Source organism: Artibeus jamaicensis, unplaced genomic scaffold (assembly GCF_021234435.1).
Source record: "Artibeus jamaicensis isolate MK-2021 breed Jamaican fruit bat unplaced genomic scaffold, CSHL_Jam_final contig_452, whole genome shotgun sequence".
Classification (NCBI taxonomy): Eukaryota; Metazoa; Chordata; class Mammalia; order Chiroptera; family Phyllostomidae; genus Artibeus; species Artibeus jamaicensis.
In genome coordinates, this window is record NW_026521837.1 from 10,753,717 (window position 1) to 10,766,277 (window position 12,561).

The 12,561-nt window shown below is 34.5% G+C and overlaps 1 protein-coding gene across 1 annotated transcript in view; it reads left to right on the top strand.

Moving 5' to 3' along the window:
* GRID2 (glutamate ionotropic receptor delta type subunit 2) overlaps window positions 1-12,561 on the top strand; it is a 1,451,106-nt gene that overhangs the window by 1,092,749 nt on the left and 345,796 nt on the right. Inside the window, exon 10 of the mRNA XM_037162687.2 lies at window positions 1,383-1,580. Within this exon, the coding sequence (XP_037018582.2) occupies window positions 1,383-1,580 (198 nt within the window). The remainder of the gene's footprint in view (window positions 1-1,382; window positions 1,581-12,561) is intronic.

A 12,561-nucleotide genomic window follows, 5' to 3' on the forward strand; every position in this document is an offset into this window, starting at 1 on the left:
TTTGAACAAGTTTAGTAAGTTAAGGAATAAACTATCTAATTTTTAGTAGTCTGCCAGGGTGTTTCAAACTACTGAACTCTCTTAACACTAGTTTTTCTAAAAAGTGAAAGGGGATTACCTGTTTACTTATAAGAGGAAAAATACAAAAAGATAAAAAAAGATGGAACAGAAACAAATTTGCCGAATTTATAAATTACATGATTACCAAAAAGATAAGTAAATTTTTCACAGCAATAGTAAAGAGGCTATTTTTTTGCAATGAAATATGTGTTTATACCCAAATTTCAAACCTACTGAGGAAATAACTCCCAAGAAATGTGATGTTATAAATTTTAGGTTAATTATTTGTTCTCAGAATATTTTGATCATTTCAGAAAATTTTATGTAGATTATATCTGTTAAAATATTATTTCAAACACTTCTGAAATATATAGATAATACATGCCTAAGAACAGATCAAATAAATTTATGGTTCATTTAATATAGTTTTATTATTGATAAATATTAGATTAACCTGGGATGGCAAGGGAGATGAATCATGGCCCCTGAAGTTTCGTTGTCACTTTTATCTCATTTTGAGATAGTGATGTAGTCACACCCTGTGTAATAATGTTTCACTCAATAATGCACCACATATACAACAATGATCCCATAAAATTATAATAAGCCAGAAATCCTTATTGTCTGGTGACTGTTGAAAATGTCCTGATACAACCCGTGACTCATGTGTTTGTGGTGATGCTGGTGTAAACAAGCCTACTGTGTTGACGGTTAAATTGTACAAAAGTATAGCACATGCGGTTATGCACAGTGCATAATACTTGTTACTGGGTTATGTACTTACTGCAGTATATGTTTTATTATTATTTTACAGTGCATTTAAACAGTATACTACAGTATGCCTGAAGCAACCTCACACATCTTATATTTACCAAGTGTGTTGATTACATCATATTTTCTTGTGCTTCATTTAATTTTGTGTCATTTTGTACAGTAACATGCTGTGCAGGCTGGTAGTCTAGGAGCAGTAGGCTATCTATCCCATAGAGCCTCAGTGTGTAATAGACTATACGGTCTAGGTTTTGGTAAGTGCGCTCTATGATGTTTGAACGATGACAGAATCACTCAAGGACACATTTCTTAGAACGTATGCCTGTCGTTAATTGGTGCATGTCTGTAATTAAATAGGAGCTGACAAGAAATTGGGTGACTAAACACTGTTTAATAATATGCCGCATTACACACACGTTGTACTTCTAAGTTAATTCTCTCAAAAGACAAAAGCAATTTTTAGACTGTAAGCAAAACCCTTTGAAGAATTAATCTTTGCTTTTAGGAAGCAAAAGAGATTGACATCAAGGATTTCTCTTATTTCCCTGTAGGAAGAACCTTTTGTAATGGTCTCTGAAAATGTCCTGGGTAAGCCGAAAAAATACCAGGGCTTCTCCATTGATGTTTTGGATGCCTTATCTAACTACCTGGGTTTTAACTATGAAATTTACGTCGCACCGGATCACAAGTATGGAAGCCCACAGGAAGATGGAACATGGAATGGCTTAGTAGGAGAACTAGTCTTTAAGGTAAGCATTAATTAATTAATTAATCAATTTATCTATTTATCATGTATCTAAGGGCTGATCTATAACACTTGGAAGCTAATTTAATATAAAATAAGTGCAAGGCAAAGCATTAAATGGTGGCGTTGAACACCAAAGTCTTAGCCAATGCTATTTTAGGAACTTTAAGGAAAGAAATATTCATAACAAAAGAAAGCGAAATTTTAGGATATTTTCTATGATAGAAAAGTATCTAGAACAGTGACTTTTGCCAAATTTATAGTCTAAACATTCAGTCAGTATATGGTACGTGATGAAGTCACAATGCAATTTACAAACACAATTTATGTCATGGTTTTATTTTAAAAACTCAGTGTTATTTGCAGTAAGTAAATAAAATCCTGATCATTAGAAACTAATCTTTCACTTTTAGGATATAAATCTATAAATGAGATAAGTAAATTTTTACTTATATTTTTGTCCTTCTTTCAATTCTTGAAGAGCTGTTGAAACTTTTTCAGTTTTTAGTCTACATTTCTGTCAGGTTTGCTTAATTTTTTTGAAGTTTTTAAAATTAGTTTGTACATATTTTAATTATCATGTCTTACTGGTTAATTGTTAAGCTGGTTTAGGCCTGTAACTCTGATTTAAATGTGTCCTACTTTTTTCCTGTGTTCCTTTCTTCTTGCCTTCTTTTGGGTTAACTAAATGTTTTTGGTGTTTGATTTTATTTTCTTCTTTGTCTTTTTAACTTTGTTTCCTTGTAGTTTTAATTGTCTGCGGTTAGTCTAAAGAACATAATGTACATTCCTAACTTATCACATTCTATCTAGGTTAATATTATGCCACTTCAGATTTTAAAACATCATAAACTTACAGCAATATAAATCAATTTACACCACCTTATCCTTTGTGCTATTGTGGTCATGTTTAAATTTTTATGAACTCCACAGTAAAATGTCATAGTCTTTTATTTAAACAATCAATTTTCTTTAAAAGGTGTAAATAGAGAGATAAAGACAGTTTTTGGTATTGGACCATTTATCTAGTAGTTCTGGGTTCCTTTATTCCTTTCTACATTTGGGAACTTCTGTTATCATTTACTTCAACCTGAAGAACTTCCTTTAGAATGTCTTGAAGTACAGTCCTACAAGTGGCATATACTCTCAACTTTTGTGCACCTTAAAATGTCTTTCTATACCTTTATTTATTAATAGTGTTATTAGTATATATATCCAACTCTGAGTTGACAGATTTTTTGTCTTTATATTTTCAAATAGGAACATTGCTGATTTTGATTAACATTTAACAAGAGCACTGAGAGCCTCAGAAGATAATCATACATAATCAAAACATACTTTTGTTCATACTTTTAAATTGTCTAAGGGGAAAATTGTGGATAAAATCTTACTATTTCTAAAATTAAGGCTGATGATTTTATATCAAGAGCAACCTTTAATTTTAAAAATCAAAATAAATTTATTCAACAATTTGTATACAACAATAATTTTTTTTAAATTTTAATTGTCCAAGTACAGTTTTCTGTCTTTTATTCCCAATATTGAGATAAAATTGACATTAACATGATATTAGCTTCAGGTGTATAAAATAATAATTTTCTATATGTATATATTAAAAAGGATCACCAAAATAAGTCTGGTTAATATCTACTACCACATATAAAAATGTTTAATATTCATTACTTTAAAGATGTCATTTTATTGTCTTTTGTCAAATATTATTTCTAATGACAAGGTGACCATTACTTGTATATTTGTTTTTTGGAGGATTTTTTCCCTTTTTTTTTTTTAGTGTGGAGGTGACCTTTTTTACAATTTTCTTTTCTTTCTTGATGTTAAATTATGATGTGTCCAAATGTGGTTTTCTTTGTGTTTAATCCTGCTAGGGGTTCAGTGAGCTTATGTTATGTTTTACAAAATGACATAAATGTTGACAATTATTTCTACAAATATTTTTTCTACCCTTTTTTCTCCTCTCAAGTTGAGACTCACAGAATATTTAAGTGAGACCTCTCAGTGCTCCCATACTGATGAAGTGAGGAGTGCAAATATGTTAGTGAGAAGCTCACTTGCAACTATTATTTTTTTTTGGAGTGGGGATGATTTTTAATTTTTTTATTGTTGTTCGAGGACAGTTGTCTCCATTTTTCCCCCACCACTCTCACATACCCGACCCATCCCCACTTCCTACCCTTGATCCTGCCCCAATTTGGCTTTGTCCATGTGTCCTTTATACATGTTCCTTGACAACCCTTCCCCTTTCCCTTCATTATCCTCTCCCACCTCCCCTCTGGTTACTGTCAGTTTGTTCTTAATTTCAGTGTCTCTGGTTATATTTTGCTTGCTTGTTTGTTTTGTTGATAAGTGCCCAGCAGTAAATAGGTATATCAATAATTGTGGTACATTTAATTTTTGGAATACTATGCAGCCTGGATGGCTCTGGAGAGCATTATGCTAAATGAAATAAGCCAGGCGGTGAAAGACAAATACCAGCTACTACATGTTTTAACATTTTAAGATTTTATTACATACTAATCAAATAAGCAATACATGTTGTTCTTCATAAACAATTGTTTTAATTGCTTTCATTTATATGTAAGAGCATGTATTTATTTTATATAACTTTAAAGTTCCTCTGGGTCCTTTTACAAAGTATTGTAAAGATGCATGCTTAAAGAAGCTAAGTAGGAATGTATAAGTTTCAGCCAGAAAAACTATAAAGCTATTTATCACAGCTAGATTTTTATTTTATTCAGAAGATATTTAGCCATTCTGACTAGACTTTGAGAAACACCAATTAAGCAGAGGAAGGAGACCAAGCCCACGTAAGAGTTTGTTGGGACAGGCAGAGAGATGGGGACAAAAGTGGTAGAATGTGGTGCCATGAAAGCCAAGGGAAGATAACATTTTCAAAAGGAAGGCATAGCCAGTATTACAGAGGGATCACCAAGGTGCTGCAGTACATAAAATTCTCCTTAACTATTTATTCTATTACCACCAGAGATGAGAGTTCCAATTTTCATCAATTTAAACTACTTAATTGTACAAGCAATACAGTAAAACACAATAAAGTGATTTAAGTTATATAAAAAGATGCATTATATTAAAACTTCATCAGGTTTATTAACTTCTGTAAAGCAAAATAACACCATTGAAATGGCTTAATAATATTATAACAAAATTCCAGTAAAGTTATTGTTGTTACATATTTTTATTAAAGTAAATTTTTATATGAATCTAAGTATATTTTAAATAACAGTAAATACTGTCAGTGAATGCCTCTATCCATGACAATGAGACTTCTAAAATTACAAGATTAATTATCTGTCTTCCTGAGGTGAAGCCAAGACTAAAAAAAAAAAAGTTTCTCAGAGTCTTTGTCACGATGATGATGGACAGACCATAACATTAAAAAAGAGTCCAAGAGGAAATGTGGAAAGTTTCTGAGTTCGTATGATTGCTCCACAGTGATTTCCATGGTGACACTAAGGCTTCAGAGTTAATTTCATTAAAGAGGCTCCCCATTAAAACTCGATGTCAGAGTTTTAGTACACACATGATTTTTGGAGAGGAAAATACAACTAAAGAGAAAAAAATGATTGCTAAATGTACATATAGAATCTATTCAAAACTAAATATATAGCAAAGTCTCTCTCATTTCTTATGCACTTCACTAGTTTTATAACTTTCTGTAATTACTATGTTCTTAAAATTTATAAGAATGCAGATATGGCCAAAAGATGTTTCTATGTGAAATAGATAAATGAGAGATATATTCTGCTCAGTACAGGTGCAATTATTAAGTGTGACTTAAAGTGACTGATAAATTATTTTCTCCTGGTTTAAAAGGGAAAAGTAGAAGTAAGAAGACCAGAAAAAACTTTGGATAGGAAATAGTAAGTGTATCAAGCTTAGAATAGAAGTACAAAAAATAAGAAAAAAGAGGACTATGAATTAGACAGCTAGATGTTGTGTTATTTAGTTCCTTCTTTAGGTAGCATTCGTCAAGTTCAGCATCTTTCAAAGTGGGGTAGTCATACATTAGGTATTAGAAGACTTTCTTTGGGGAAAAGTAATACAGGTAGCTTGCTAGGAAATAAATTTTTGTATTTTTAGTTCCTATAAGTAATCTTTCCTAAAAATGATATGCTTGAAAACATTAGATCGCCAAAAAGAAAACATGCGGTAAGAAGATGACTAGGCTGATTTTAGGATGAAGTTCTAAGAAAGACACCATTTAAAAAATGATAGAGGGAAAGCATTTGAGAGAACATGCAAAACTTCAGGATCTCTAATAAATCATGAAGATAAAGAAAATATATTTTCACTCCATGGAAACTCAGAAGATTTTTTAAGGATTTTTTTCAAGGCATTCGAATTTCTTGATCTTTTTCTGTGCCTCCTTTGTTCATCTCCATTTCCACTCAATGATCCTACATATGGATAATGGGTTGCTGCTATAGAGGGTCATGGCGCAGCTGACTGAGTTCATTTCTATACCATAGTAGCTAATGTGATCAATACAGCTTTCACTTATCCTGCAGTGTCCTTTAGTTCATTAGATATTGAGTCTTTATCTTCATCTTTACAATGGTTCTTCCAAATATTTCCCATGCTTTTCAAGTTTCCATTTCTAGTCTCACTCTCCACCCTGAACACCCTTTTCATTTTAGTTGTTAAAGCTCAGTCTACTACAAAGACTATGAGAGTCTAGTGTTTTCTTACTATTCAACCTCAAAATACATCCATGTATTTTCTTATCCTTAAAGGCAATACAGAGTCTTTGGAGTAGAATGGAACATTAGTTGTGCATATCACTAACACATTTACTAGCCATGTGAGCATAGAGTTTCTAACCTCTTTGAATAGCACTTTCCACATCCATGGAATTAAGCTATTGTGAAGATTAACTGAAAAAATGAATTCAGTAATGTGTTTCAGGGAAGGCAAATAGGTGTCCTCTTATATGCTGATTCTGATAGATTGGTAAAAAAACTTAGGTTACATATTTTAAAAATATAGTAAGTTCAACAATATTTTGAATGCAGGCTGATAGAATCTGCTGACAGATTAGATGGGAAAGAGCAAAGCCAATGATATCTTCTTACCCAAGGCTGTGTATCTTATCTGTTCAGCCATAGAAGCAGAAAAAGACTTCCTGTATTCCCATTTCCCCTAGCTCCACTCACTATCTTACTTGTAACCATGGACATCTCTCACCTGGATTACAGCTATAGGCTTCCAATTACCCTCCCTCTGTCTACCCTTGACTGCCTTCAATATATTTTGACATAGCAGCTCAATGATCCAGTCACTCTGTTGCTGAAAACTATTCAATAGCCTTTCCATCCAACTCAGAGTAAAAACCATCCTTAAAGTTACCTACATGCTTTGCCCTACTAATTCTCTTGTGATCTGCTCTGTTTCTCCCTCACTCACTATGCTTCAAGCTACAGTCCTCCTTGCTGTTTCCCCACTTGCTGAACCATCTTCCTAGAATTCTTTTCCCCCAGATATCTTTTCCTCCAGCTCATTTATTTTCCAGTCTCTGCTGAAAACTCTTAGTAGAGAGGGCTGCCACAGCCACCCTATTCAAACAAATTCTACCCTCTGTACTACCTATACCCTTATCCTGTGTTATTCTCTGTAACCCATATCACCATCTCGCTAAGTACTTACTCGTCCTTCTGTCTTCCCCTGCTAAAATGTAAGCTTAATTGGTGCAAAGAGTTTATACATTTGATTTACCACTGAAACCTCAGTATGAAGAAAATATTTTTACATCAAAGAATGAGTAGCAGTCAAGTGACTTTTTATGACATTCATTAGATAATTACACTTCTCTAATTAAAATCTTTCAAGGGATCTCGTTGTTCTTTAATAAAACCAATTAACCTATAATAGCCTACTAAGTTTATGCTTATCTAAAAGAAGTTACCACTATGGTACATTTACACAATTGAATACTATGCATCAGAAAAAAAGAAGGGACTCCTACCCTTTTTGATAGCATGGATGGGACTGGAGAGTATTATGCTAAGTGTAAGCCAGGCAGTGTAAAATAAATATCACATGATCTCACCTATAAGTGGAATCTAATCAACAAAACAAACAAACAAGCAAAATATAATCAGAGACATTGAAATAAAGAACACACTGACAATAATCTCAGGGGAGGAGTTGGGGAATAACAGAGGAAAGAAGGGGAAGGGTCAGCAAGTAACATATATAAAGGACCCAAGTATAAAGCCAACGGGAGTGGGATTGAGGGTGGGAGGTGGGTGTGGGTGGGGCAGGGAAGAGTTGTGGTGGGGAAATGGGGACAAATGTACTTAAACAACAATAAAAAATAAATAAAAGAAGTTCCTATCCATATTGCAATGCTATATTTTGGGCTTTATTTATTTATTTATTTATTTATTTATTTATTTATTTATTTTAGAGAGAGGGGAAGGGAGGGAGAAAGAGAGGGAGAGAGAAACGTCAATATGTGTTTGCCTCTCGTGTGTCCCCCACTGGGGACCTGGCCCACAACCCAGGCATGTGCTCTGACTGGGAATCAAACCAGCGACCCTTTGGTTCTCAGCCCATGCTCAATCCACTGAGCTACACCAGCCAGGGCTATTTTAGGCTTTTGCTCTTATAATTTTAAGTTTTTTAACCCCTATAGCTCACTGTATTCAATCATTCCAACTTCATTACAATTGAAGTGAAAATAGGATCATTAACTAGCATGAGGAGAACTAAGGAAGGAATATTTGGGTAGAAAGTGGAGAATGTAGAATCCAAACTAATATTTTGGAAATTAGTAATGATAATAATTAACATTTAAAAATAGCTAAGTGTTATTCAAAAGCTTTATGAGTACTGACTCCTTAAATCCTCATAAATATCCTAAAAATTATCATAAATATATATAATTACTTCCCCTTTATATAGATAAGAAAATCCAGGCACAGAAGTTTAAGTAACTTGCTAAAGGTCACATAGCTAATAAGCAGAAGAAGTAGAATATGAGCCTAAGTTGTTTGACATCCAAGCGCATTCTCTTAACTACCGTGCATATACCTCCTTGGAGCTGTCCAAACAGAAAATGAAGTGAGCATTTTGATATGAGTCTGGAGTTCAGGTAAGAAACCTGGGGTGCAGAGATACATATGAGGCTACTTAACATGGAATAAAATTTAAATTGCCCCTCTATCATTCTTTACTTCTATCTCAATCTTTCACATCTTGGTTCCTTTCCCACTGCTTAAAAGCAGGCTCAAGTATTCTTTATCTTAAAAATAATCTTCCCATACTTTCCAAGCTAAAGTATCTCAGTATCTTTGGTTGTGAATGGAGTCCAATTGAGTGAAAAGATAATGTAATGGCTCACAACTAACCAGGATTGAGATCCAGGCTCATTTCCTCAGGCCTTCATATCTGCTCTCTCCATCTCAGCTCTGCTTTTCATTGTGTTTTCCCAGTTCTCAGGCAGGCTCTCCTTTTGTGTCAGCACAGTGACTTTCAACAATCCCAGACTTAGATGTCATCCTCTTACCCATCCCAGCATCGACATAGATTCTCTTTACCAACAGTTCCAACAAAGAGCCTTAGGTGTACACACAGTTTCAGCACAGACATAGCTGGGAGGGGCAGTGATTTCAGAGCCAGGTCTGCGCCATGTACCCATCTTGAGCACTGAGGGTAGGATATCTCAGTGTAAACACCCGAAAGTAAGCATGGGGTAATGCTGTTCCCCAAGTTAGGATGCTCTTATCAGAAGACAGGGAAAATGGACAATGTACAGGCAAAACATGGGTATCTTTCAGAGGCTTAAAAATTATGTATGTGTTACATGGACACCAACAATGGTTACATGTACACAAAAATTCAAATGACTAGCAAATAAAAAATTGTAATAATTAAATTACAAACATACGCTGGAAAATATTTGCAAAAGTATGATGAATTGTTCGCATCACTGCCTCACTGCTGCATTAAGAGGTCATAAAACCCATAAGAAAATATAAAAACCCAGTGGGCAATACAATAAAAGATATGAACTTAGAGTTTCAAAAGAGAAAACTGGTAGACAATGTAAATCTAAAAGGAAATTTATTGTAGTGGAATAGGACAGTTAAGGTAAAAAAAAAGTATGTATATGAAATATGAATGTTTAGTGATTTTATAAGGAAAAGGCTACAGCTCTGTGTTATATAGCTTGGAACTATTTTATATGTTGTGTTTCATAATAAAATAGAACACCATTAGAATTAGAGGCTCAGATTTTAGTCAGCAATACACTTGCCGGCACGGGCAATTAACACAGATACATAAACAAATTAAAAACAATGGTTTGAAATAGACCAAATAATAATTATTAGCACTTACATAGAGCTTTCTATTGCTGATAAGAGTCTACATACTATGTACTTATTAGCTCTCAGAATCCAAAACATCCCTATGAAGTAGATTCTACTATTATCCCAATCTTGCAGGGATAACAGAACTTGCCCATAGTCACTTAGCCAAATTGTGCAGAATTTATGACTTAAACCCAGAGAGTTTGGATCCAGAGTCCAAGCGCTTAATTCCATTAGAAGTTTACAGAAGAGAACAGAATTCCAGTGTAAGTTTAGTTTGAAGAGCATTTTAATAAACCAAGTCATGTGATGGTGAGAAAAAAATATTACTCTGAAGAGTTTAGCACAGGTTTTTAAGACATGCACTTTCAAAAAAAGTTCCGATGAAGTTTGGATGGGTATAAGTAGAAGATAAAAATAATATTATATAAAGAAAGTGTTGGAGAATTACTAAAAATATTTGCATCTATAAACTTCTCAAAAATCTCAATTCTTTCTTGAGTCTTATCTCTTCTCTTGTATACAAGAAAAATTAAGCACCTTAAATAAAAACAAACTAAGGAAACAACTAGAGCAAGAACAGAACCACAGAAATGGAGATCACATGGCAGGGTAGCAAGAGGGGAGTGGGAGGAGGGGAGGGGGGAAAGGTACAGAAAATAAGTAGCATAGGTAACAGGAAGAAAATAGATAGACAGGGGGAGGGCAAGAATAGTATGAGAAATGTAAATGCTAAAGAACTTAAGACACATGGACATGAACTAAAGGAGGGCAATGTGGGTGGGAGAGGGTGGGCAGGGTGGAGGGGAAAGAAGGGGGTGAAATGGGACAGCTGTAATAGCATAATCAATAAAATATATTTCTAAAAAGCACCTTAGAAAAGCATGCATTATTTTCTGCAGTCTGTGTCTCACTTCCCACTTACAGTTTATCACACTTCGTATAGGTCACATTCAGCTTCAGTCTGCCTTGGCTACCCTTTTTATCTTTACAAGTTTTCAGCCCTAGTTAAACTCATGCTTTGTTCCATACGGCTTTCAAACCATTCTCTCTCCTGATAATCTTGTCTTCTGAAAACACCTATTTCACTTCTTTTCAAACTAATCTTTTGAAACATGAGATAGGTAGATAGATACAGGTATATGTAGAGGTATAAGTATAGGTGTAGGCATAATGATATAGAGGCTTTTCCTTTGCATAGTTTTCTTTTGGAAGCCAGAAAGCTGAGGTTGTGTTTACTTTGTACGCAAAGCAGAATGCCCTATATTCATCTATTTATTCCCCACTCATTTTTGAATGCATATAACATTCTGGGCAATGTGCCTAGCATCATAAATTCAAAGGAATGGAAGACATTGTTCTTGCCTTCAAAGATCTCATAGTGTACAGGGAAGACAAATGTGTAAATAAATAATTAAAACACAGTGCTATAAATGCCATAGGGTAATACGTACATGGTGCCATGGCAACCCAGGCGCAGAGTGGCAGCCTCTGCCGGGAGAGTTGAAAAGATTGCACAGAAGGGAAGAAGTTAGAGCTCAGTCTTGAAGATGAGTAGGAGTGATAGAGGCAAGAATAGAGATCATTATAAAAGCATGTTTGCCATGCTAAAGAGTTTGGACTTTATTGCTTACACAGTGAAAATTATAAAAGGTTTCAAGGTTCTTATGTAAGAAAAAGTGGGATTTAATTTATGTGTAAGGGAGATAGCTGAGGTAGGACCAAGGATGCATTGGAGCAAAGAAGGAAAAAGACGAACGGCTTTTTAACACTCAAGAGAGGAATAAAAGTGTCAGAACCAAAACAATACCGATAAGGTGATCAACAAAAAAGGTATACTTTTGAGAAAACGATATTCTAAATTATAATGACTAGAACTTTTATTACTTGAAGGAGAAGATAACAGGGTTGTTGAGATTCAGTGAGAAATGTATGAGAGGAAAATGAGCAGATGGACAGTCAATGACAGAAATAGAGAAAACAGAAAGAGGGCAGACTAGAAAAGGGCAACAGAGGTGCAGAGTCTGGCTGTAGACATTCTGCTTTGTGGTACCTGAAGAACATCCTAGGAATAACTAGTAAAGGTGCATGTGGATGTGAGTGATGTCTATGGCTTTAAAAACTTTAGGAAATATAGGTATTCCTCTCACCTCCATTATAAGAACAAAATTGGGAGTGTTGGATTAACATGAATATTGTGCAAACTGGTTATTTAAGGCCTTATATGAATACACTGCAGCCTGGATAAAGAGGGCTACGATATTACTTTTGCAGCTAAAATGGACAAAAAAGCTAGAGAGGGGAGAGAGCTCACTTTGGAAGAAGGGTTTAGAGGATCCCATCTGTACTGGAAAAGGCAAAGCTAGGAGCGGCTGGGGAGGCGTCAGGCATAAAAGCAGTTCCATGGGATTGGGTCTGTCTGTGCCACCAAAACAAGTTCTTGGCCAGACACCATTCTTACCTCTGTTTCCTAAGAGGTCAAGATTGGAATAATTCCCTTGGTCTAGAGATGTTGCCTCTATTTTCCTGCATATATATTCGCTCTTTGAAAAATTATTTTATTTTATTAAACTTATTTGAGTAACATTGGTTAATCGGGTCATATAGGTTTCAACTGTTCATTTTGAACAGGCCACC